The 27,477-nt window shown below is 40.3% G+C and overlaps 1 protein-coding gene across 1 annotated transcript in view; it reads left to right on the forward strand.

The window, feature by feature from the left end:
- Positions 1 to 27,477, forward strand: part of DPYD (dihydropyrimidine dehydrogenase) — a 326,068-nt gene that overhangs the window by 281,390 nt on the left and 17,201 nt on the right. Inside the window, exon 20 of the mRNA XM_057373372.1 lies at positions 925 to 1,104. Within this exon, the coding sequence (XP_057229355.1) occupies positions 925 to 1,104 (180 nt within the window). The remainder of the gene's footprint in view (positions 1 to 924; positions 1,105 to 27,477) is intronic.

Raw genomic sequence — 27,477 nt, forward strand, 5'->3', positions numbered from 1 at the left:
AGTTTTGTGTTTACATGTTAAGCACTGCAGGTCAGGGATCACTGCTTTATATGTTTATGAAACTGTGCTGCTATCTGTGTTTCTGAAGAGTTCTGTGCTGCTATCTGTGTTTCTGAAGAGTTCTGTGCTGTGATCTGTGTTTCTGCTCAAATAAAGCAGCCTGGCCTCACGGATTGTTCTGTTCTGTGCCTGGCAGTGCTCACCCATACTGACAGGTCAGCCTAAGGAGTGCTGTTAGCTGAGACACTTCCACTGGATCCAGATTCATCCCAGGGGGATACMGGGGAATGGCAAGWGGCAATGGGCACAAACTAAAACACAGGAAATTCCATTGAAATAGAASAAAAAAGCTGCAGGGGAGATTGAACACTGACCGGGGCTCCCCAGAGAGGATTAGTCTATCTCTGGAGATATTCAGATCCTGACTGGGTACAGTCATGGGTGGCCTCCTTCCAGCTGAGGTTGGAGGTTGGAGCATCTCAAGAGATGCTTTCCAGTCTCAGCAAGTCTGTGGTTCTGTGATTTGCTCTGTTGGGCCCTGAGTGGTTGTGGCTGTGCTTGCTGAGCAGAGCAGGCTGGAGGACAGCCCTGAGTGTCTGCAGCAAAGCTCTGCACACAGGTGGTGTTTGCCAGGGGGCTGGCATGCTCAGCATCATCCCCAGCAGGCACACCTGGGGCTGGGCTTGCAGGGTCTGATCCAAGGGTTGCTGCTGGGAAATCTGGGCATAACTGGTGCTGTTGAGCCCCTTCTTGCCTGAGCTGCAGTGGTGGTACCATGACATAGGATTAAGCAGATGATGATCCTGAATTCTTGTGGTTCTTTCCCAGTGGAGTTGCAGGAAGGGTCACCTGATAACCATTGAGTCAAAGAACTTGCTAATGCCATTGCCAGGATGGTGCTGATAACTGACTTACATTTTGTAGGTGTGCAGTGCCATCCAAAATCAAGATTTCACTGTTATTGATGACTACTGCACTGGACTGCGAGCTCTTCTGTACCTGAAAAGCATTGAGGAGCTTGAGGACTGGGATGGACAGAGTCCTGTAACCATGCGTCATCAGAAAGGAAAGCCAGTACCTAGAATTGCTGACCTGATGGGAAAGGTATGTTGTTTTATTGCCATTCTTGTATGATTTTGAATGTAATTCCATAATCATTATATGCAATTTGATAAATCTTACCTTGATTAATCACTGCTGCTGTCACAATTAGTCACGAAGTCATTTTCTTTCTGAATATTAACAAATATGTAGGCAGCTTAAAAAGACAAGCTTGAAATTACTCGATATGAGCTAACATTTTTACTACAGATATGATCTCTTCACGTGATTCATAATACCATTTCTCGGAAAAAAATTATAGGATGTAAAATTACAAATGCATTAGAACAAGTTCTGGAACTGCTTGTTTTAATGAAACTCGGCTGACTTCAGGTTGGGACTAATATTGTGCCGGCAGTTCCTGGGTGTTCCAGCCAGGGTGCACCATCCAGGAGACATGCAAAAACCCTCTGGCACTGGCTCTGAGCAGCTGAGACAGCTGGAGACAGAGCAGCTGTTAGAGGAACGTGAGATCAGGTAGGAGTGGTCCTTCAGTCACCATACCTGAGCTCCTCATGGTCTTTTGTGTGTGCTGACGTCCCAAAACCTCTCCAAGGCAGGAAAGTTCCAGGTGAGAATCAGTGACATCAGACAATTTAATAAATTCTGCAAGATCATTTATACCTAGAAAGTCTGTGATGAAATAAGAATGTAAACTATAGTCAGCATGAAATCCTAACCTCTGGACTGTCTTTYCTCTCTGCTCTAGTAGTTCCCGCAACAAAAGCATTTTTGGAGATTTTTGACAGATGCAGTGGGTTGCAGCTGCCCCAGTACTACTCACCCCTGCACCAGGGCACCTGCTGATCCGTGCTGCAAAGCAGGGAGGTGTAACTGGCTTCCTGCTGATGCCCCGCTGCCTCCTGCTCTAAGCAAAATACCTGCACAGCAGGGAGGCCAGGCTTTTGTTTCTGGTTACTAGAGGGGATCACTTTGAAGACTGATTTCAGTTATACATCATGCCTATTGATTATCTTTCCAAAAATCTGATGTACGACTGTTGAAAATGTTGTAAAAAGTAAAGAATTACAAAAGAAYAGGATTTGGAGTGTCAAGCGCCTCCAAATCTCTGCTTATCATTGCTGATGACTGGAATTGGATTTAGCAGGAGATTAGAGACTCCTATATTGTTGTTGTTCTCTGTGGAGCTCTGAAAATTATAACATTACCTTCAAGGAGGRAAGACAATCCTATTCCTAAAGCTCTGGATAATACGCTGCTTAAAAATAAACCAAGATATAAGCAGTTTCATTTTCATCTACTTATGTTAAGCAGTTAAACCAGGCTTAGAGGGTTATATCTAAACTTCTTTCCTTTAACACCTGTAGAAACCTAYACAGAATTTCCAACTCATGTCACAGATTTGTTGTAATTCTTCTTTAAAGCTGCATTCRCTGTTCTGTCTTTGTATTACCTTTGTATTTTACTGAACAGACAACCGTAGTCAAAGATGTTTCTCATGTCCTTTTGAATGAGGAAAAGAAATTGTAATTTTTAGTCTTTTTTTCTTGTCGCTACATCAATAATTAACCTTAAAAAGGTTGCGTGAAAATATGCTTTGAGGAAGCATTTAATAATTCAAAGGAATTTTAACTTGAAGCAGGTCACATGAAGAAGAATAAAAACAAAGCCCTGTGTAATCTTGTCTGGCTGGCTCCATTAGACATTTAAAAGACATACAGAATATAATTGATTGTGTATTTGTATTAGCCCTGAATTATATAATTGTAACATTGCTACAAAATAAAGCATTTAAAGTTAAGCAGGCTGCATCATTGATAAACTATTGGTACATTTTAGCCATAAGCTCAGGATGGCTKTTTGTCCAGGAATAAATATTCAAGGGAAAAGGAAGAAAAATAATATAAAATGGGTAACTGGAAATACCGTGATAAATGATCCTACTAGGGGCAATCAAATACAAAGACTTCATATCATTAATATTTATAATATCATAATTAGCAAGACTGTGCCTAAGCAGTGTTATTAGTGTAACTAATTATGTTATCATAAACTAAGTTTGCAGTATTGTAGGAATCGGTATTCTTACTTTCATAAATTATTATCAATATTGGATTTCATGTACTTGTGCCTAGTAAATTTAGTTAAGTACTGTAGTTTCATCTCAATTCAAACACAAATATCTAGCATGCTTGGCAGCAAGTCATAACCCACGTTTGTGATTCTCTTTCTAAAATATGTTCACTAAAAAGCATGTCCTTAGTCTCTGTTTTGAACCGAGAAAAGAACCTATGGATATGTTCTCATCGATAAAATAATGTGTGGGAATGTGTATGGTATCTATGAAGTAAAATGTGACATTCAGAGACTGCCTTACAATTTTTAAAACATGTAAGGAGCTGTCTGAATTTGTATTGGTATGGACCAATACATTTCATGAGATGAAATGCACTTTATTCTGTGAGACTCCATAGAAGCTGACCAGCAAATACTGATGAACATTTGCATTCACAAAAAAGGAAAAGCAAATTTGCTGATTTTGATATGTTGGGGGTTTGGTGCAGTAAATTTTAAAAATATACAAGAATTATCCTCCTTTTTGTTACAAGATTACTGTTATTTTGAAATAGAATCATGGAGACAGGAAGTTCAGACATTTGACATTTTAATAATAAGAAACTGAGGTAGAATTATTTTCGCCAGCATCAAGAACCACTTGTTTTCTGATTGTGTACAAACTCAGTGATTCTCTACCAGTTTTAAATAGATTACAGTTAGGAGAAATTCTGTTCCCAGAGAAGTATTTTCATAATGGTATCTGTTTTGATTCACAGGGTGATACTGAATGTTAATGTTCATATTTTGATATAATGGTGGATTATTCTTTTTATAATTCACTTTCTGTCCCGGTTTCAGCATCAGACAGACACTGAGTGCAGAATGTTGTCACAGGAGAGTGACACAGTGGAGTTTTGTCATGAAATATTGTAGTATTGGATGACCAGAGCAAACTGAAAGATAAATATTTTCTTCTAAATGGTACACATAACCTCAAACTGAAGCTGTCTTGCCATGCAGTCACCAGATAAATGAGGAGCTGAACAGTTACAACAGTCAGTTGTAACAGCTGAACAACAGTCAGTTGTTACATTTATCACAATAATTTCCTTCTTAAACAGAAAGAATACTGAAAGTACTGTGCTAAATAGTGTAATATAACAAGCAATTAAATAGCAAGCATAAAATGCTTTGGCTGGAAAAGAGATCCATGTTGATTAGTATCTGCTCATCTTTCTGCATTAATGAAACTAATACTTCTGATAATTTATAGCCCTTGAAATATCAGAAGCATCACAGCACTGGAAAATATTTTGGAAACTTGAGTGCTGTTTCTCAGTTTTTCACTGTTGCAGAATCTATTTATTTTTGTACGTAGACCCTAAATTTATCATCTTTGAGCCAGCAGTATTTATTTTCTGATAGCTTTTCAATAGCTTTTTCCCTTTTGCTAACACAGCAGTTGGTGCTGGAGCCAGTGCTTGCCATTGTGCAAGATATGACCTGTGGTACCCTGCCTGTAATGGGAGTGAGATTCCCACTCAGAAATGCCAGTCTCACTGGTTTTCAGTCGCTGGAGGATATAATTTTCCACAGTTCCACCAATTTTACTCATTCTTTTTTGTGGTTGTAACCATATTCATAACAGCTCCAAAGAGAGTTCTAGTACTGGTGCTGTCAGACTCACAAAAGTGGCCAAAGCCAGAGCTCTGGGCTTCCTTCCTCACTGCTCTTCAGATGGTTTATTTTGTTGGGTTTTGGGGTTTTTGTTCTGTGGGAGGCCCTGACACTTGGAACCTTGGCACAGATGACTATCATTAATATCAGCTCTGAATCACCTTTGCATGGAATAAAATGCATCAGCTTGTCTCAACTTAATTCTCAGTGTGCAAATCTTGATGCTGAAGAGAGAATGGAAAGGTAATGGTGACACCACAGTGCTTCTCACTGACTCCTTCAACGAAGAACCTTTGTAAAAGCACACTTACCTCAGAATGAATTTAGGACTGAGATCAAGTGCGTGATGCAGTCAGGAAGACAGTGAAGATGTAGTGCACATTCTTACAACCCAAAGTTATTAAGGTGACTGCATAAAATAAAGGAAGGGCACAGTTGGTCTCCTTACAATACAAAATTAATGGAATTATGCTTTAAAATAATGTTCACAAGTTTCTCGGGAAGATACATGACCAGGAATGATAAAGATAACTGTTCTCACTAGGTATGTGAAGATGTAGCACTCCCCAGAGTGCAGCTTGATCTCCTGTGTGTCTCAGTGTCTCACCTTGTCTGTTTGTTACAGGACTCTTTTATTCATTGTTCACTGATCTTAATCCAGAAAGCTGAAGTGATTATGTCCCAGAAATGCACTGGTGTCAGCTGGTGATCACAGAATTGGGACAGTGTGTCTGTAGAAACGTCCACCTAAAGTCAGCTATAAAAATCATATTTAATGCAGTGGCTGCTATACGTACCAGGTGGATAAAAAAATATGGCCACGTATTCAGTTGGTAGGTGTGGATTTATAGGGAGAAATACATATATGTGTTTCATACTTCACTTTCAGCACCAGGAGTTTTGCAAAAAGTGACATTTGTTTGATCATGTCTAAAAGATAAGAAATTAAAAATAACAAAATAATTTAATAATAATTTAATAATAATTTAATAATATTTTAAGCATCTTGATTCCAGAAATACACAAAACCCCAAACAAACTGTGGATAATTCTCAACTGTTAAGGTTGTGCTGTACTAAAAATGTTAAAGCTGTATCTGATACAAGCACCTTTATAGACAGTGGCTTTTTTCATCAGACAGATGAGAGGGAATGATGCTGTACATGCACAGTTATGACTTCAATGAAATTTCATCACCTTAAATTTTGCAGCCTTCTGATTTCCTCCTCTGAATGGACTTCCCATTGGACAGATTCCCATTAACGCTGAAATATTTCCTTCAAGTAACTGTGGGTACTAAAAGCTGAGTCTTCTGTAATTCCTGATGGGCTCAGTCATGGCCAGCCATGGCTCCATCACCAGCTGGCATTGGGTCTGTTAAACATGGGGGAACCTTCCAGCAGCTTCTCACAGAAACCCCTCCTGGAGCTCCCCTGCCACCAAAACCTGGCCACACAAACCCAATAGAGCTGTTTGATCTTCTTTCCTATTAGCTGAAACTTGGACCTGAAATACAGCTTTCAGCCAGACAAAGCCTTTTAAGTATAAGCCAGTATTGATCAAAGAACCTCTTAGTTTAGGATATTACGGGAACTGTGCATCAGCACACTCAGGGACTCTTGCTGCAAATGCTTGTTGGGGTGCCCGAAAACAAGGCTCTGCTAAAATATGTCTGCACCGTCATCTGCAGGCAGATGAGGAAATAAGTCATTTCCTTCTGCTCCCCACCTGGTCTTTCACCTGCTCAGCTGATGAAAGGTTTGCACAGGCATTGCTTCAGGTGACACTCTGGTGGTTCTCTGTGGGGTGTCACCAGCAGTGTTTTGGGGAGCGCCAGCTGAGCAGACTCTGCACCCACTGCACAAGTCATTCTTGCCAGGTTTGCTGCCATTGGTGAACCAGCCTTTCAAGCTGAGTCCAGTTAGGAGTCTGACCATTTGTAGGAAAAAAAGGGACCACTTTGAAACCATTTTTCCCCTGTAATTGTTCTATAATAGAAGTTTATGTTGTGATTACCTACAGTGCTGTTTCTCACAGAGAGAGCAGGTTAGGGGTAATGTATCTTCCCTAACAGTGAAGCCATTTGCAGTAGAGATGTATAAAACAAAAGGAACTAGGGTTATTAAGGTGTATTTAAAGTAGTTTAATCTTTGTGGGGTTTGTATGTACGATATGCTAAATTTGCTTTGAGCATGGAGTTTAAAGTTTCAGATGCACAGGCAGTAAATGTGGCTATTAAGAAACCATGTATTCACGTTAACTCCTTGGCTGTGGCAGTTTTAGTACATTCACTGCTGGCAGTGGACATCAAGCCAGGAAAATCCAACTCCTGATGCAAAAGGATTTAAAAAAAAAAATCCAGGCAGTGCCAAAAATACATAATTCTTTTTTTGTACTCTGCAGTTTGTTTTACTTAGGGAAACGGCCTGGTCATACCCTGCAGCATGCATTCATTACAGTGATCTTTGACTGGCAGATGCAGAGTAATAAGATGCATATTTTAGTGCTTATTATAATACCCTGTCCAAAAACAACTTGACAAATTTGTGATTTCGACAGTATCTCATTTTGCTGGCTGCAGTGCTCTGTGATTGCCTGGTCCACGTGGCTTCCAGATTATGCATACCACCAATACTGCTCATTAAAATGGCCACAGTTCACCAGTTTCGGTAGCTTGGAACGAACTTGGAATGAATTATTATACAACAAAGAGGCTGCTGTCATGCAGAACAAAAGACAAGCAAAAGAGAGCTTCGGCTTAATGAGGCTAAGTGAGTGTCTCCCCTGCATCACCAGCTACTTGACGGCCTTTGAGCATGGATTTTTTTCTCCACAGGCCAAAACCTTTGGTCTATTATTTTGTGTTTATGCACCTTGAGGCTAATATACATTTTAATATGCTGCACATGGAGAAAAAAATCAGCCATTAGATTAGAACATGTGCACTCCCTGTTAAGTTAATGACAGCCGAACATAGAGATAAATTTAGGTTTTCATATTTAATTATAGCACAGTGCAGTACGTTTAGCAAGGATAAATTGCACTATTATTATGCTTCATTTTTTTTGACATCTTTTCATATTAACCATGCACACTTACCCCCACTTCCTCCCCAGTGTCACACATAATGTCTCTGTGCATCATCCTTCTCTAACACCATTAATTTTTTATTCTGTACAGTTGTATGTGTATTGTTGTATTTGTTACTTAGGGTGAGCTTGCTAGTTGGATAAAAACATTCCAAACAGCCCTTGTGTTAGGTGATCTTCACAGGCAGTAGAGACAGAAGAGACATAAAAAGAGCTGGCTTGTGTGGCCAGAAACAGCTCCTCACGTCTGCTCCCAGAACAGGGTTCCCAGCCCTTCTTCCCCAGATGCTTTCAATGTGGAGAGCACTGAGTGCAGAGGAGTAGCCCCTTTCTCAAAGAAGTGAATTGGAAAAAAACAGAGAAATAATGTGAAGCATTTTGTAATTGGATATATTAAAATGGACGATGGTGATGTTAATATAAAATGTCTCTGTAACTGTATAGGAACAAAACTAGAGCTAATGTTTTGGGTAGAATGTGGTATTTGTTTTGGGTAGAATGTGGGGTTTTGTACATGTGCTACCTCTGTTTGTCAAAGCTGTTGCTCCAAGAATAGCATCAGGAATTAGGCCAAACATCAGCCTTGTAGAAAACAATGTGAAATTAAACTTAGAGGCAAGCTGGCATGCAATTCACTCTTTGCATGTTCTTATCAAGTTTAATGTGAATATTTGACAATTTCTGTGCTGCCATGGATTTGATGGTGATGCTGGGCTATTTGTTATGACCTGAGAGAGCTGGAAGATTTGCTTTCAGCTCTGGTCTGAGCTGTTCAGGTAGCTGTAGTTCATGAAAAATATGTTTGCATGCTTCACAAAATTAAGGAAATACTACTATTTTCCAAAGTGGATTAGAGCAGGTAATAACTCACAGGAAGAAGATTTTCCTCCTCCTGCTGTGTGTATAAGCAAGCAGAAGATATTATGCTACAGGCTTATTCCTAGATTATTCCTTATTGGATAGTTGTTTCGTGACAAAAGACACTGTGGCTTGATGACCAGAGGGTCATGACAGGAATAATAATCACCATATGAAAGGGTGTCTGGATCTGGGTGATAAAGCATTCCTCATCACAATCAGTCAGCACTTGCTGGTGCAAGAATTTTCCTCAATGGCAGAGATCAGCTTTTTCATATTCATTGAGAGCAAATAGGTGTCTCTCTCTTTTCCTCTCCCTCTCCCCCCTCTTTCTCCAACCTTCAGTTCTGTACCAGCTTTTACCACCAAAGAGTATTTTCTTTGTCAGGTGCAGGCAGATTTTGGGGATGTTCAGGATGCTGCAGTATTTGTGGGATTGGTATTAGTTGCAGAGCCTTACTCTTTGTGTCCTCACAGAGTAAAGCCCAGGTCAGAAATGATTGATAGCTAATTGTCTACAGTTCAAGCACTAGAAAATGGGCTGGCAATTAATTTATGTGTGCAAAACTCTTCTCCCTGATTTTGTAAGTGCAGATTTTGATGCAAATTGCATTCATGAAAGCAAGGTTGTTGCTTTCAAAATGTAAGCTATAATTACTAGTCTGAGAACCTGATGATACGAAATTCTTCCTCTAGAATCTACCCCTAGCGAGAGAAGACATCTATTAACAACATTGTGTATTTCTAAGCAGTGCTTCTAACCATCTTTTAATTCATTAAGCATTGGTAAAATGCTTGATATTACACGAGGTGCAGTCTTACGGAGTTGCAGGCTGTATCCTGCAGACATCCAGATGGCTTAGAAATACCTGTGCAATCAGAAAGGCCTCTTCTGTATCTACAGGTGCCTATTATCAGTAAAAATGCTTTTATTTATGTGTTCCCATCTTGTTTGTGGTACTAGTCACAGACACACGCACCAATGTGCAAGAAAAGACTTGGACTTTTACCTTCTGAAAGAATCATTGTCCATTTAAGCTTCTCATCTGAGAAAGCTGTTTATTTGGATAATAAGGTACTCTGTGGAGCACAGTGTCCATGCAAGAAAAGTGCAAAATTAAGTAGGTGGTATTGGTCATGGACAGCAGACTTAGAATTAATTTTCAGCCTGTTTTGCAAGAATTCTTTTATTCTTATGCTGGCTTTGAGAGGAAGTTTGCAAGGAAAATATCTGGCCCATAAGAATAGCCCTAAGTGTAGTGACATGCATATATGTATGAGAAATACAGAAGGAGAAAGAAACTCTAAAGAAGCTAAAAGTCCTTATGCCCAAATTATGCATGTAAACAGAAGAGTTGGAAAACTCAGTGATGTACAAATATTTGAAGTTCGCAATCAGTGGAGAAAGGGTGATTTTCTGATGTGGAGTGAGAACTCAACTGAGACTGGTAAGCTGAATTAGGAGGGGGGAAAAAGGTATTCAGAAAAAGTTGGAGAAAAATTATCCTGATTGGAAGAAAAGTGTTTTTTGTAGAAATGATGGAGGTTTCCTGCTGTGCTGCTGAGACTAAAGGCAAGGAGGACTTTTAAAACTTGAATGTCTGGAGTCTAATGGAAGTACTGCTGGGAGAAATTGTGGGTTGGCAGGACTATATGCTGGACTTGTAGACTTTTGCTGTCTGCACAGGCTAATCCCTGGCCCTTTCCAAAATTTCAGCTGCACATGGGGCTTCCCATGGATGCCACTGGATCCTTATAAAGTGTTCAGATGGTGACTTATTGTAAGTGACTGGAGCTGAAAGTATCTAAGAGTGTGCTACTGAAATGTCTTTCTGCTTAAAGAACAAGATCGGACTTGAGGAACATGATTATGACCTTTCCCATTTCCTTTATTTCTACTGCTATAAAAAGCCCTTTAAGGTTTTTCTGTAGTCTTGTGTGGGTTTGATTCAACCACGTGGGTGTCTCAGCAGTCAAGTCTGTACTTCTTGAGTTTTTTATGGACAAATGAACTAAAAATGTCGTTCTGTTTCATTGTCCATTAGTCATACATTGGCACAGGGCAACTGTCCCCAGTACCTGAACAGAGCTGTTGGCACACCATTTCTATGTGGAGAAGTTGAGAAAAGAGATTTTTGCACTCTGCTGATCTATTCATGCTGAATAAAACTCATTAAGGTCCAAGAACTGTGTTTAGGTTGTTCCAGCAGAAAATTACAGCCTGTAATCTGGTGCTCCACGTTGGGGATCTGTAATAGTTTGAAGCAGCCTGGCACGAATTTTATTGATTTCTTGGGATCTCATTCAGACTGATTGAACTTGGGTCTCTGATGGTTGATGTTTAAGAACATCTACCCTAGCTGTTATTAAGAAGGTGGGTCTAATCCTCTCACATGGGTAAGACCTCGTTTGCCCTTCATTCAACTGAACAGACAAGTTTTAATGAAATAGCTCCTTTTACATTTTATGCCATGGCTGTGTTTTTGATTTCCACAGTTGTAACTATCCCGTGTAAGTAAGCCACTGTATAACCCATATATTGGTGAAGATGTGTCATATTATATATCTGTTCTTTCATTAATCATTTTGTATCTTTCCTGTTTGACTGTTTGGAATAATTAATACATTCTTTTCTCTTCCTATGTTGTATTTCTTCCAAGCTGATGATTTATTTATATAAAAGCTATAAAATGCATTGCTTTATATATTATGTCTGGATTCATGAGAAATTCAGAAACATATCACTGAAATACAGGGGGTTTTTTTAGATGCTTCGGGACAAGGTCTTGCAGTTGAGTTTAAAGTAGTTGAAATCTAGAACCTATAAACTGTAGTTTTATTGATCTGTATTAACCATCATTACAGCAGAGAGCATTATATCGTAAATGCTAATCATTACTTAATATTTTCTGAATATTTACTACTACTGCTACTACTAATACTACCACTGCTATTACTAATAATATTAATAATATTAAATATATGCCAAAAGGCCTATTTTCCAACTTCAAACCAAAAGTCAAATCCAGTCTTTCCAGCAGTTTTTCCCTGCCTTTACTGAGCCTTCTTTCAAATGCTGAGCACTTCGGACATTTTGAAATGTCCATTTCAAAATTTTCCATTTGCAAATGTAAAACCAGAAGATTCATAGTAAACACAGAAAGCTCCATAAGCACAAGCATTTCTATATCTTCCCTTTTACTAAAAATGAATCACCAAACTGTAAACAGCTCACATACTATTTCCATTTGGAAAAAAATGGTATTTTGAAGCCTCTGAAGTCGCCAGTTAAGATGGGAGCAACACGAAATCCTTTGGTGACTGTAGCATGAGTGTGCCTTCATAATCATAACTTCCTCAGGAGCACCTGCAGGAGCCTCAGTTGTTTTGGGTGCTACAGAACAGGGCTAATAAATGCCTCAGACTTCAGAACTCCCCCCTCTTTCTTCACAACCAAGTCATCATCTTTCATTTGATACACTGCAGCCACTTTCTTATCAGTTCTCTCATGGCCTGGTTCTGGCCTTCAGTCCCTGGTCTGGGGCTGGGCTTTTGTGCCTGCTGCTGGATTTTGGACTTCATTACCAGGATAAAGCAGATGGAGAAGGAACTGTATTTACATTTTTCCACAGGACTTAATTTATTTCTCTGCTGTTTAATGCTGAGTTATTTTCGTCTGCATAGTGTGAATAGTTTGCAAAGGTATTTATAACAACATCTGAGTGATGAACGTGCAGTCTGAAAAGTTTGGAAGCCTCCTTCTCTGTCTCCATTTAGAACAAAAATTTCCTCTGAGTCCAGACTGCCTTTAGTTGTCCAATTCCTAAATGGTGGTTTGGGAGGGGATGCCTCTGGTTTTCGCCACTATTTTGACTGTGTGAGTGCTGGCTCATAATTTTGCACACACAGGGAATGTAATTTTTAGTGCAGAATTGAGCATTTATTTAAATAAAATCTTAACACAATCCATTGCAAGACTCTAACTTAACTCTCCAAATACCATCCCCAGCTCATCCACAGAGAAAGGTCTCCATTTAAAGTGTCTGAGGGGGTGAGGATTCTCCAGCACAAGGAGTGAAATCTCTGACCATGAGCATTAGCCAGGATATGCACAGCAGCTGCTGTGAAAGGGACTGTGTCTCAACATAACTCACCTCCAGTTTCAAATACTGAGAGGTTTTACAGTGGTATCAGTCCAACACAAAATAATTCTGTAAAGCAATGGCAAGGAAAACTTGGAGACTCAAGAATTACATAAGCAGTGGTGGATACATCAAAATCAGAGCTCATAACTGTGGTGTCTCTGCCTCAGTCCCATAAGGGCATTTTAATTTTCTTCCTGTCTTGCAGCTTGTAACTGTGCTTCGAGACCACACCCCAAATGCTGTTGGAAAAGGGCTGTAAAGTTTTATAGATATATTTGAGGATATTGTAAAAGTATAATAAAGTAAAAATACTGTGAAGAAATAGAAGTTATTGAACAACTGGATTAAAATTTTAGGCTATGGATTGTTTTATTGCATGTGGGTTCTAGTTGGCTTTTACAGTCAAGAAGGGATATACATTTTTTTTGGAGTTAAGAAAATTAAGAATTTTTATTTCAATGTACTGATTGATTTTAATGTAATGTTTGATTTTAATGTACTTGAAATGTACATTTCATGTAATAAACATTTCATTTAATGTACATTTGCTTGAAAAAATAATTTCAGTATAATGCTGAAGACTATCCTTAGCCCAATAAAAATCTCACTTCTGATATTTCAATGACCTATTGAAAATGTTTTATTTGATTTTAAGGAAATATTGCTAGATCAGAGATTGTTTACCCATACAAATTGAAATGCTGAGTAATTAAGTGTCATTAAAAAGAAGGTAGTAGTACAATAATGGTGGTGAGCAAACTGCAGATCCTTCATTGGATGTGAAATCAGTAACAACCCGGAATGTGTCTGCTTTCTCTGAAAACCTGGCAGAGAAAACCACAGAATGGTTGTCAGTGGTGCTGCTCTCTTTATAGAATGTACCTCATGGTCATCTCAAAGGTGGTAGGGGACAGTAGGGAAGTTCTGCTGCCTGGACGACTACCAGAGCTCTCCTCCATCCTCACAGAGAGGAGTCTCTGCAATGTGCAGTTCTCATTCTAATACATGGGAATTCTCCTCCTAAAGCAGCTGGAGTATGAGACTGTGAGCTTTTCCCATGGTCTCTCACTCTCTAAGAAACAGTTGCAAAGAAGTTCAGAGTATTTCTGGGTTTTCTCTGCCGCAAGAGCTCTGCCGTGGCTGTTCCTGGCCCTCCATGCCCCACTTGCACCCTGTGCCCACCTGGGGGATGCTCTGCACATCAATGCTCCGAACCAAGAATCCTGCAGTGGTGACACCTGATAACCCTCATGGCCACGTCCTGGCTGCTGTGTGTCACCTGTGCTGTAAAACAGGCAGGACAGTCGTGACAATTTTGTGTTGTGATGTTCATCTGGGCTCAAGTTCTTGAGGAGCTTTTGAAAGATAATGTGTAGCTGAGCAAACTGCACTGGAACCAAGCTGCGAGTTGTGAAGGGAGCTCAGCCAGAAAGTCCAACTTTGTTTGGGCCCCAGATGGCTTTATATGCATAAGAACAGTAAGACTTTTCAGAAGACAGCTGGAAATTTTACTGTGATCTATTATAGCTGATGGTATCTTAAATTATTCTTCAGCCCTTATCCCAGCAACTTCAAATAAAGGTTGACACTTGCTTTGCTTTGTCTTGCTACAGGAGCATGTTCTTTTCCCCAACTTGAAAAAAATAGGAAATCTTTCAAGACATACAAAAAATACAGCATGAAACTCAGTGTCTCTATCTGGTCCTCATGGAGGATGCTTGAAAGGAATTCGATTATTTTCCAGGGGAAACTTATGGCACAGTGTTAGCGTATAAATTAACAACAATGAAAGTGGTACATTAAAATTGCGACATCAATTTCGTTCTTAGTTCTGCTTTGCATTTCTATAGAAGGATTTATTATTACTGTGATTTACCTTCCACTAAGAGGTAAAAGAATGGAAAGTATGAAGTAGCAGCAGTTGTAATTATCTTCTGGAAAACTTCAGCTTGTGGAAAATGCTGCAGTATGTCTGCTCAGGGACTCAGGTTGGTGTGAGCGCACCAGGGCATCCTCCCTCCATTTTCTAGGCTGCATTTCCAGCACTTTCCAAAAGACCAGCTCAGCTGTAAAGTTCAGCACACACTGATCTATCTTGCATCTCAGATGAAGTGCTGACCTCCTCTGGTTTTTTTTCCTCCATGTTTTTTTTTTCTTTTTCTCCCTGGGTGCCTGCATGTGCTGGCAATGAGGAATGCTGGTGGTGGTGTGGAAGCCCCAGAATCCTGGCACAGAATAGCAAACAGTGCTTGGTTCTTTTCCTCAGCACTGTCAGTGCAAAGATCCTTCATGCTGAACCCCAGGGAGAACTCTGCTCCATGACTCCCTCCTTTCATTCCTTGCTGGATTTTCAGCAGCACCCTTTTTATAACAGTGCTGTGTAAGGTGGCTGGGTTGGCCTAGGGGCATGTACACAACTGTGGAACAAGCTCCCACAGGACCTCAGACTCAAGTAGTGCCTTTGCCTTTCACCCTGACAGTAAAAGGCACTTTTCCAGCTTTACCTTCTCTGTGCAAAAGTGTGTCTGTGTCGCTACTTGCTTCAGTTATTACAAAGAGGTAATTATTAAAATCTTAACTGAAACCGAGTAGCCTGTCCCAAACCCCAAAAATGAGAATGAGAGAGCAGGTGCAACGTGCAAGATAGGTGGAGTTCATTAGTTAAGGGACACTGTTGGGATATTTTAATGGTGAAAGTGGCACAAAACCTTTGTAAGGGAAGACAACAGAGTGAAATAAGTGTCCATTTTATCTCATTTCTTTTGTCTTCTGAAACAGAGCCACTGAGAAGCAGACTAAAGGAACGTAATTAAATACTGAAAGGAAATGAAAATGAGTTCACAGGTTCCCGAGACTCATTCCTTGTATATTCAGATTGTATTATTTTCAGAAAACCGTAAGACATTATAATTCTCAAGATGTTTCTCATTCTTGAAGAGGGAAACCAGGGTTGGTCTTTAAATGTGATCCATACTCCTAGTAGTGTCATAGGGACCTGCCAAATATTTTACAGGGATCAGTTTCACTATTACAAAAAAGAGTCAGTGGATCCCTCAAACCTACTCATTTCTGTCGGGGAAATGTTGAAAGACTATAAAGCAAAGTTTTCTGAAGGGATAAACAATTTATAACAGATTATATTAAAGAAACTCGAAGCAATCATCAACACTAACTTTTTTAAGCTGTTATTTCACTTAGAAGGGAACATTAAATAAAAATATTATGATTTTATAATCTGTCTATACCAGTGTCAGTATCTGTTTCCCTGATCTCAATTAAGTGTCAAAAAGAAAACTCCATAGCATACTGAGATTGCTTTGCTTCCTAATTAAGACTACAACAGCATTTTAAAGAGTGTGAAAGGAACCCTGCATGGTGTAAAGTAGCCCTAGAAGGGAAAAACCATTTATTCCTGGTGCAGGAACTTGCTTTAAGAGTAGGTTGAAGATACAGCTCATTCTTTGTCTCCTGCTGGAACACCATTCATTTTCTTGTTTATTTAAATTTGTAATTGTACTTCTTTTTTTTTTTTTTTTTTGCGGGGGAGCAGAAGAGGTGTTCTAAAGTGTTAAAAAATGCAGTGATGCCTGTGGTGAATGACTCCAACACACCTTTTACAGTTAGCATTAAGCTTTGTCTCTCTGTTTCCAGGAAGTCCCTTATGACAGAGAATAGCATTTGTTGAAACTAGTTGGATGTTACACTGCTTTACTTCATTCTGCCTGGGCACTGACATCAGAAGTGATTAGATTCCTATAGGCATCTAACTTCAGAAAGGAGAGCTGTGTCTGTACTTTCAAATGGAATGTACCCGGGAATATTGTAGGTGCTGAGGCCAGCTGGCACCAGGCAGCCTGTGCTGATGATCAGAAGCTGTTAGTCTCCAAAGCAGGTTGGCTGCAGGCAGGCTGCCTGCTGGGAATGGCTCCTGGAGCATGCCGACTTCCAAAGCCTCTCCAGGAATTGCCTGGGACACTGAGAGGCAGCACAGGCCAAGAGCAGGCAAAAAATGCTGTAAGGCTTTGTTAGGATAGATGAAAACATCCTTGTGCCTGGGAACATTCCCAGGCACTGATTTACTGCTGTGGGTATAGAGAATATCTTGCAAAAGAGTCTGAAGGGGGAAAAAAAAAAAAAAAAAGATGAGTAATGGCAGTATGGGATGGGGTATGAAAGATGGACAGATGGACAGAGAAATGAGCTCTATTAGATGTTAGTGAAAATTGCACTCAGAAAAAGAGCTCTAACAGCCTGAGGCTCCAAAAGCAAGAAAAGCAGTCAGAATTTTTAGAAAATCTCCAGAAATATCTAAGTTATAGTAGGATGTAAGTAATACGGTCTAACTGTGTGACTAGCAGGCATATTTTTGTATGGTGTGACTGGTGTTGTTCTCCATGGGTGAATGGTCTGGGAGAATGGTAAGTCCTTGTCTGTCCCAATGATAAAACATCTCACCACTGAGTTCATTGTATCCCAGGGGCTGAATTCAGTTTGTGGGTGGGACAAGGCAGCAGTGGTTGAGATGAGAGCACCCAGAGTTTGTGTTTACATCAAGAAGCAGTGCAGACAAACAGGCCAGATAGGACCATGGCTGCAGGATGAAATGATTGATGCTGCAAATTGGTGTCCACACCGTGTGCATTCCAGGTTTCCTTCCTGTGTTCCTGCTCTTGTCTGCTCTCATGGGCTGAATGCCCATTAGCAGCTAGAGCTCAATTCAGCTGCACCCTGGAGCTCATCCTCAGGTGTCATTTCATCCAAAATAAAATGGGGTTTGCGCTCTCTGTGTGTGCTGCCGTAAGAAGCGAGGTGCAGTGCATGGGGCAAAGAAAAGATTCACCTCAAGGGTGTGCCTTGGTCTGAACTCAACCACGAGTGCAGAGCTCGTGCAGCAGCACAGCAGCAATGCAGGGTTCCTGGCTATGAGCTGAGCCCACCAGCAGAGCAGACACAAGCTCTTAACCACTCAGAAAAGGTTTGCATGGACAAGGAAAAATTTTGTGCAAACAGAAATGCATTAGCACAAAGCAGAAAAGAAAAATCGACTGGTAATTGTTTCACATATGGGGTTTTTTGCATTGGCAAGAAGATTGTTTTGCCAAACCTTGCTTACAGTAGCAAAAAGGAAAAATTCACATCAGGACAACAAACTGGCTCAGAAAATACAGCTTTACACATATCTGGCTTTGATGCACTACACAAGAGCAAAAACAAACTTTTGGTGCCGTTTGCAGAAGCATGAACTTTAAACTAAGAGCAGCAGCACTAAAGCAGAGATGATTTTGAATGCCAGCTGGATAGTTAAAACATCAGTAAATGCTAGACAACAGAGATTTTGTTGGCATTTTCTGGGAGTCTAAAACTGCTAACAAAAATGTACAGCATAACATGGCATGATAGAACAATCAAAATACCAGCAGGACAATGTCTATTTTCAAAAAAATGCTGAACTAATTAAAATACCAGGAAGTATAGATAACTCAAAAATACTCTGCTTTTAGCTAAATCAAGTGAATGAATGAAAGAAGCATATGACAAATCCGGGGCAGACAATTCATAAAAGTTACAGACAAAAAGTCAGAAAACTGAGCTGGACATAAGAGCCCCTGTAGCAATGTGTTTACACGGTGTTGTAAAGGTCTGGGATGTCTTCTAGGCAAAGAAAAGCTGGAAATGGACACAGCAAAGCAGCCAGGAGGGCACTTGGCTGGTAGAATGTCCTCAGCACTGAGAGGAAAAGCGTTAAGGCGAGTGAAAGTAAGGAGAGCATGAGTCTCATTGCTGAGGTTTCCCAGAGCCACAGGTCAGGTGGGCAGCAAGCCAGCTGGAGAGAGGATGGGACTCTGCACACAGGCATCATCCTTTAGCAATTTAACGAGGCATTGCACAGACCTGCAGGTGGTAATATGCTTTCCATCTTAAAAAAAGTCCTTTCACTTTCTGATGTAATTTTAATATAGTTGTAAGCGTATTAGATGTAAGAATTACATGCTGTAGCTACCTTTGTATCTTTTGAGCATCCCTCAGTGTGGATACCAGTGAAAGAAAATACAATTTGAGATCAAAACCGTGGTTCAAGAATGCCAACAGTATCAGCAAGAAGAACTAATGGAGCTGGCTGGGATCGCTGCCATAGCTGTATAGATGCAGAAACAGAACAGCAAAAGCTGTAGCTGATCATGATTACATTCTCATCTGTCTGCTTGAAATGACCAAGGCAATAAATCTAAAATGAAATAAAATGAGATGAAATTACATTTGACTCCTGGAGCACTGGGATAATTGCTGACCTCCTCAAGGCTATTACCTAGCTCCTAAAAAGTAAAAACCATGCAGGATAGACCCACACCTGAAAATGTCAGTGTGAAGATTAGTGGGATTCATAAACCATCTCACAACACTTTTCCACGCTTTTCAGATCTCTACAGTCTCCTGAGGTGATTACTAAACAAAAGCCTGCTATGAATACAACTGCTGTAATTTGCTGAAGTCTTCTCCTGCATAAAGGATCTGTACAAAATATCCCACAGTGCAGCACTGCAGCCTGCAAACGCCGAGGCGTTGCACAAGGCAGGGCGGGGGCATGAGACACACACTTGGCTGCTCCAAGGGGGCTTGCACACCACCAGCACAGTGCACTGAGACACTCTGGAGTGATGTGTGCAAGTGAGAACATCAATCCTTAAGTTCTAAGGGCAGGCAACTGAGTACAAAGTGGCCTTTCAATCAGTTACTGGAAAGGATTTTATAAAGCCCATCAGTAACCAGAGCCTGCAGCGATGCCCCTTGCTCAGTATCTGGGAGGGGTTGAGATGTGCCCCCCTGAGCTCTTCCCCAGGCTGTGTGCACACAGGACAGCCCAACAGCTGCTGCAGATGGGGCAGTCACGATGGGCCACCCTGCAAGTGCCACCACCAAACTGCACTTGGACATGGTGGAGTCCAGATCTGTTCATTCATATAAATAACCTGGGAACAAACAACTGGTTTGTTTCTCATCCCTGCTACCACTGCCATCGCCTTGCAGCAAACTGCAGTTTGTCCTGCAGTGGTGTCGTGGCTTGTTGGAGTCCACTGCACACAGTAGGACTGGATATTTGAGGACAGAATTGTGCTCATGCATGTTCTCTGGAGGCAGGAAATGGCCCAGCCTTCCTGGGGAAAAGCAGCAAATCTCTCCTGTGTGCTGACTGCTCCTGCCTTTGTAAGCTGCTCAGACTGAAGCTCTCCAAGGAGCTTTATCCATTGAAATACACAGCACCTCTATAAAACATGGAGAAAAGAAGTCAGGCAGACAGATGACATGGATTATCTATAATAATATAAATTATGTCATCTATGACCTTTAGAGCAGCACTGCTGTTGTAGACAGCATTAATGTAGAGAAGCTGCACTAAGTAGAAAATTTTGTTTCCCTCTCTGTCTTAATGATCAAAATGGCCAGAGATTTTTTTTTTTTTTGAGCTGTAGATTGAATCACCATAAATATCTGGCATAATTTTAGCAAGTTGAATTATATCAAGAAATAAAAATCATTTTGTTTCTACAATTTGAATGTGAATGAGATTTTCAGATATGGCAGAATTTGGAGTAATGAAGCTCTGTAGGGCTTGTGTGATCACTCATGTCTGAAGAGGTTATCCTGTGGTTATGGTGTCTGGAACTGAGTGCAGAATGGCTGGGGAAGGACAGTTTATTGAAGCAGCACAAAAGGTGTGTGCACTGTGTGCTCTGTTTTAGCTTGCATCGCACACGTGCAGCTCCTGGAATGAAGTCAGGTGTGCACATCCGAGAAGGGAGGGTCAGGGTGGTCCTGGCTCCCCCAGACACTGCGTGGAGGCTTCAGCTCAGTCAGTGTAACTCCCTGGATGCTGAGCCATGTGGGAGAGTTTGTTCACAAGTGTCATTTGTGTGGTTTCTTGTGCCATGTCAGCCCACAGTGAGCACACAGTGCAGAGTGATCAGGAAAGGCTCGTGTATCACCTTTGTCTGCCAGGAGCACACAAGCAGGGAAAAAGTGGATGTCTTGTTCAAGCAATATGTGATTGTGGTTATACTTAATAATACAGGGCAGGCTGAATGCATATCCGTACAAACCTAACTATGCATACAAATTAGAGAAGTCTTGCAGTAACAAGATGATCAGAACTCATTTTAAAGCTATTACAGTAATTTAAACAAGATAGTTTTTAGAAGTACAGTGATGTATGCCTGTGATCTGTATTTCTAATGATTTGCATGTTAGATTTTTAAAAATCAAATTCTTCCTCTGATTGACTTGAGTGAAAATCTAATCAAATTAGCATTTTTAGAATATGTGACCATTGTAATGCCATATTCAGAATATAATGATACTTTAGATACTTTAGCTGTTATAAAGACAGATAAATATGCAAGAGAGGCACTGTGGGGGACTTGGACTCTAAGGAGGACTCTTCTGGTTTCATACATTAGGTTTCTGTATAGTGTCGGTTACTTTAGTACCTAGATAGTGTTCTTTCCTCACTACTTGATGTAAGAAGCAGTTATATCAGTTTAGTGAAGCTCTCTTTTGCAGTGTATTATTTGTATTTTATTCATAATTTTGATGTAATATTAATTTGTAAGTGTTTAGCAATTGCTTATTTCTTTTCAGATCTCTTTAAAAGTTTTAATAGCTTGAAATTTTACAAATTATTCATTATCCCTTTCCTGTAGTGCACCATTCCAATTTTTCCATCTAGCTATATTCTTTTTTTTTTCAATGTCACGTGTTATGTGTTGCTTTGTCACATTTTCAGAACTGTTCAAAGGCTTTAATCAAACCAGAATATCCAAACTCTTCATAGGAGATTATTCAGCATTGTCTCATCCTTCCTCTCACCAGCTGAAGTGGGAGTTTTGACTATTGAGGGTGGAAGTACTTGCTATTAATGCTAGAACTATTTGTATTATGACTCTTAGCATGAGATTTAGCGAGTCTAGGATATTGAGGTGATGATGAAAAGCATTGTATTATTGAATTTGAAGACTAAAAGGCAGTGGTAGGCTCCTTGGTCATAACTGCAAGAGTTGACTAGAGCTCTTTTGTCTGCGCTGAATACTTTACATTTAAATTAGGATTGTGTGAAGTAGAGATGGAAGGATTACATGTGTGAGAGATGAATGAGGGAAAGTATTGTAGTCTGTGCAGGAGGAGGGTAAGTGCTGTAGTTCATCTGCCATAAGAGATGGATTACAATGAATCTGAAGTGGAAGAAGGCTTACATAGGAATTATTAGCAGTGGTTTGCATTTAAGTAATCTATTAGTGCAATGATGTACATACAGTCATGCAGTGTGTAGTCTACCAGGGAAGAGTGGAGTTTATTTCTAGATATATTGAAATTATATGCTGTTTACAGTATAGACCTTTGGTAATAAGTCTGGAGTTTCCATCCAAAAAAATGCATCAAAACAAAATGCAGGGTAAACAAAAATCAAAACAAACCAAAAATCTGCAAAGGATCCAGCAGATGGGAAAAGTGTAGGCTCTTACCTCTTTAGGAAGGTTTGATTGCTAACAGAAAGTACTTGATAAGCAAATTTACAGCTGAAATGGGGGAGAAGCAATGGGGGAAATGCACTTTCTTTGCACTCAGGGGAAGCAGTGGTTATTTTACTGAATGATAGTGGTTATTCTACTGAAATCCTCAGCAGGTTGCTGACTGCCCTCTCTGTTTAGTCTCCCATTTGCCCAGGAGCATGGATTGGGTGGGCAATGCTGACTGCAGTGTGTGTGTTTGATATGGTGCACACATAGGCTTTCTGTGAATAAGTACTGCGGGGTGTCCAGAGCTGTATTTCCACCACACTGGCTTGGAGTGTGGAAGAGCCAAGGCAGATGCAGATATTTGTGCTTTTCACCTCTTCCTGGCCACAGGGGTAATTTGCTGGGCTGTGTGGTCATGTTGAGTTGCTCAAGGAGCTCTTGAACAGATTCAAATAGGTCATGTAGGCAGCTTCAGTGCAGCTTCCTTGGCCCTCACCATTCTCAAAACAGGGCTCTGCTGCTCCTGGTGCCTGACCCAGCTCATTTAGCACAAGTGGAATTAGCAAATTCAGCTTAATGCTCACCTTGCTGGGTCAGCAGTAGCTGTGATTGACAGGTCAGTTGGTAACACTGAAGTAGCCGTAGCAGCAAGGATATCCATGCTTTCTCATGGCAGTAAGAAAAGATTTATTCTTTCCTTTTAATAGCCTAGCTGGTATCTCTGAAGGTTTTTTGAAAGGGCCTAGAAAACAAACAGTTTTCCAGGTACTGCTGGAGTCAATATCCTCAGTACATGTACCCCTAGAAGAGAATGGCTAAATCCAAAGAAACAGATGATTTTAGCAATGGTCTCAACAGCTCAGTTACCAGCCAGCTTGGAGAAGGTAAGTGAAAGTGTCTAGCAATGGCATTTTCCATGTGATCACATAAATTACACCAGGGATATAATGAATCCATATAGAGATGCGTACAAATGGTATATAGATGCACTGGAAAATGTGAATACTGGACTGATTATTTTTACTTACTGATCAGTAAAAGTAAAAAATCTTGTTTGAACAAAGTTTTTTCCAACACTCAAGGCTCAACTGATACTGATTCCTGTTTCCTAAATACATTTGAATATAGTTATATTTGCTTGCCTGACAGATACTTGTTAATAGCCATTCTGCTGACATCTTCTTTATGCTGCTGCTTAGCTGACAGGATTTCATCTGCATAAATGGGTGGAAAGTCCTTTCCTCACGTGTCCAACAAACTGGAGACAAAGTGCCTGCCAATGTTTTAATTTCTTTTCCATGTTCTGGTTAGAGAGTGAGAAGAATGCTTTCACTCCACAGTGTCATGAATATGGTAATCTATGGAAATCACAGAAAGCAGGTACTTAAGTTAAGCACATACTGTACTACAGGAATCCCTGATGAATTCAAGTCTCTTCTGTTTAGAGAAGATGTTGTTGTCTATTAAATGACAGACTGCCAGATGTTCATGAAGTAGCACAGTAATGTGTATCAGTATCTTCTTTTCTTTACCCCAGAAGGTAACGTTTTCTTTATCATCTATGTCATCCTGGCTTTTGATTGTAAATGTCTAAGCTTGCTTCAAATATTAACTCTTTTTTGTTTTATTGATGAATATTTCATGACTTCAGTACATTTGTAGCATGTAAGGTTTTGCTGCACTATAGTAAGCTTATAATCCTAAAATCTTTTCCCTCACTTGGTGTATATAACCTGCTAAAAACCAAACATTTGAGTTAGAACATGAAGAATAATTTGTTTCTGATTTGGAGCTGGATTTCTGGACTTTTTTAGAAGAGAAAATTTTGGCAGTGTTAGAAAAATTACGGAAGAAGAAATAATTGTTATTTTAAGTATTTATAGTATGTATTCTAAGTATGTATGTATGTTAAGTTTTTATCTACATGTTGAAGCATGGCACTGTGTCTCTCATGGCAAGGTCACTGCAGTGTGTTTTCCTAGAACACACATTATTGTTCTGTTAAGTCACAGAGTTACTGAAGGGCCGAGGGTTAGCTCACCCACTTTAAATAATCGTGGTTTAAAGAGCCGGCAGAGTGCTTGAGTAACTAAGTGCAATGGTATATACACACACAGTGTGGGCAGCAGAGGTTACAGAACAAGTGTATGTGCAGTAATTGCAGATTACTCAGACAGTGCTGTTTACCAAGCAAATAAAAGCTCCAAGAAAAACAATGAAAATAACTGAAAGGCAGAGTTGTGGGTTCCTTTTTTCCCCTGAATAATTGTGTTCTGTCCTTTATTTCAATGGCATTCCCATTTCGTTAAAGGCAGTGATGCCAGAAATGTCTCAGCTCTAAGAAACAGAACCATGAGAATGTGTGAAGCCTTTAAAACAAGGGACAGAGTTCTTTTGGCTTCTTGCTGGTGCAACTTCAGCAGCTCCAGAGGCTGTAGCAACTGATGTTGGCCCCAGAAACTTGCCATCAGGAAAGTGATAGAGTGAAGAATCCCATCCTGTGCAGGACACATCTGCCCTGTGCTGTGGGGATGACTCTTGCAGGACTCCCTGCTGGAGCTGTTGGCATGAGCCCCAGTGCCAGCTCCTAGTGCCAGCTCCTCAGTGCTGTGGGCTCTGTCCATGCAGGGTGTGGGACTGACACAGAGACCAGCAGCCGTGTGAGAGGGTTTAGCTTTGAATGTCTGTAAGAATGAGAATATCTCACAGAAAAAGAATTCACAGCTTCGCTTTCTCCACTGCCATACATTGTTTTCATTAGTTAAGCAGTTTACCCGTGGGGAAAGCTTGTGCAAAATATTCCCTCCATATATCTATGAATATGAAAATGTGCGTTATTTGCCACCTTCAGAGGAAAAGGATTCAGCTTTGGTGTTATTGTTGTGTTTTTGTTTTTTTTGTTTTCCCAGAAGGAGCACAAGCTACCTTGACACTGTGACAAGATTTTGTTGTTGTTACTGGTGCTGCTCTTGTTACTGGGACCTTGTGTTTTCTTTCTCTCTGGAAATGTTGGAGTCATGTTTCATTGTATTCTCTGAGAACAAGGAGGAAAGCAGATACCATTTCAGGACACTTTATAGTGATCTTTCTGTTGTTGTTGTTGTAAAGTTGCAAGAGAGTGGAGGCAGACCACTGCAGGGAAATTGTAGCACAGGGTAAAGTATGTACATGGAAGTATTACATATGCATGCAGTATGTAATAAGGATTCATTATATACAGACATTTTGAGCACATTTGACTTTAGAAAGAATAAATAAGGATTCAGAAGCAAGTGAGGGAAAAAAGGATTAAAATTGGAACTGCTTTCTCTGGAAAACTTTGTACATCACATAAAGAAGTTTTCCATGAACAAATGGAGGTTAAACATTGCTAAAACCTATGTGCTGAGGATATATAAAATTACCTATATAAATGTGATTTAAATTTTTGTAGCTCCTGGGCAGGGCAGCTGTCTTCCTCGCTTAAATGTTCATGTTTCCCTTTTCTGATTGCCTTTTCATACCATGCTCCCACTTTCAGAGATCCTTCTTCACCTGTTTTACTCTCTTCAAAGCTATTCATTCATGCCTGCAATCTTCACCCCTTTACCTGTGTCTGAGGAAGTCACTTGGCTGCATTGCCTCCCAAGGTGTTTCACTCTTAGATTTTACCTGCCTTGCTGTTTGTCTCCCCAGTGAGAAACCTTCCCAGATGTAGTCCAGCCATGGCAGCAAAGGCTGCCCATCTTTTCTGCTCACTTAGAAGAGAGTGGAATTTGAGGAGGACAGCAAAACCAACCACAGATCAACTGTAATTCATAGGAAAGGTGTAGTCAGCATGGATTTATGGAGGGGAAATGACTTGTGTGGTGCATTAGAGGAGGGCAGGAGGTGTTACCTTTAGCAGGGCTTTCAGCACTGCCTCTCACAGAGAAACTGATGGAAGCTGCTGCTGCTCTGAGCAGGGATTTGGACTGGATGGTCTCAAGACACTCTCCCCAATCTCAACCATGCCATTCTGCCAAGGTAGCTGACCACTTGTTCCTTTCCAATCATTTACAGAATTTGTGTTTTCCTTTATTCTGTCTTCTGAGGGAGAGCTATTCAGAAAAACAAGCCATAGAGAGGGGTCACCTCTTTGATTTCTAAAGCCCGTTAGTGCTTGCCATTACATGGCAAAGTTTTGCTGTGACAATTATCCATCTATTTACATAGCTTTTAAATATGTGGACCTTTGTTTGGTGCATTTCCACTGCAACCAGCAGAGAATATTTCAGCAGTGAAATTTGTACTCTCTTTAAGCAGTTTGTCAGACATTTTTCACTCTTTATTCTTGTWCTCTATTTTTGCTATGTGCAAGGAGAGACTTCCACACTTCAAAAATATAAAGTACACAAAAYAAGACAATTTGGCTTCAGTTTCATTTCCAGATTCATGAGGGACATTGTGTCACTTAAAATTGTTTACACACTGAAAGTGCAAAAGAGGTACTTAGAGAATAAACTCATACACACCTTCATTCCTTGGGCTGGAGACAACACTCAAGTATAAAAGGAATTAGATAATTACATTCAATATGGGAAATTCTGCACTCGTGAGAGGAACAGTATTTTTTTTACTATGTTGCCTCTATTGTTACATCACTAAATGATACARCTACCCAAAATGTCCATTAGCCAGTGATCCCTGGAATTATTTATGTAAGTTCTTTACCTCATGACCACTTCTGCCTTAAAATCTTTCAATTAAAATTACTTTGTTCCAGTGTTCTTTTTGCTGCCATCTCATTAGCATATAGTTCAAATTGACCAAAGCACTGTAAGGAGGCTGTTGCTTATTTTTGGTTTATGATGATACTTACCTGTGCATGGTGAGCTGACCCTGGCTGGATGTCAAATGCCCTCCAAAGCTGCTCTATCACTCTCCTCAACTGGACAGGGGGCAGAAAAAAAATAACAGGCTTGTGGACCAAGGCAATTAGGTTGGTTAAWCATGATTTTCCTTTGGCGAATCCATGCTGACTACTCCTGATCACCTTCTTGTCTTCCCGGTGCTTAGGGATGGTTCCAGGATCAGCCATTCCAGGGTTTGAGGTGAGGC

Source organism: Malurus melanocephalus, unplaced genomic scaffold (assembly GCF_030028575.1).
Source record: "Malurus melanocephalus ecotype Western Australia unplaced genomic scaffold, MMel_1.1 scaffold_8, whole genome shotgun sequence".
NCBI lineage: Eukaryota > Metazoa > Chordata > Aves > Passeriformes > Maluridae > Malurus > Malurus melanocephalus.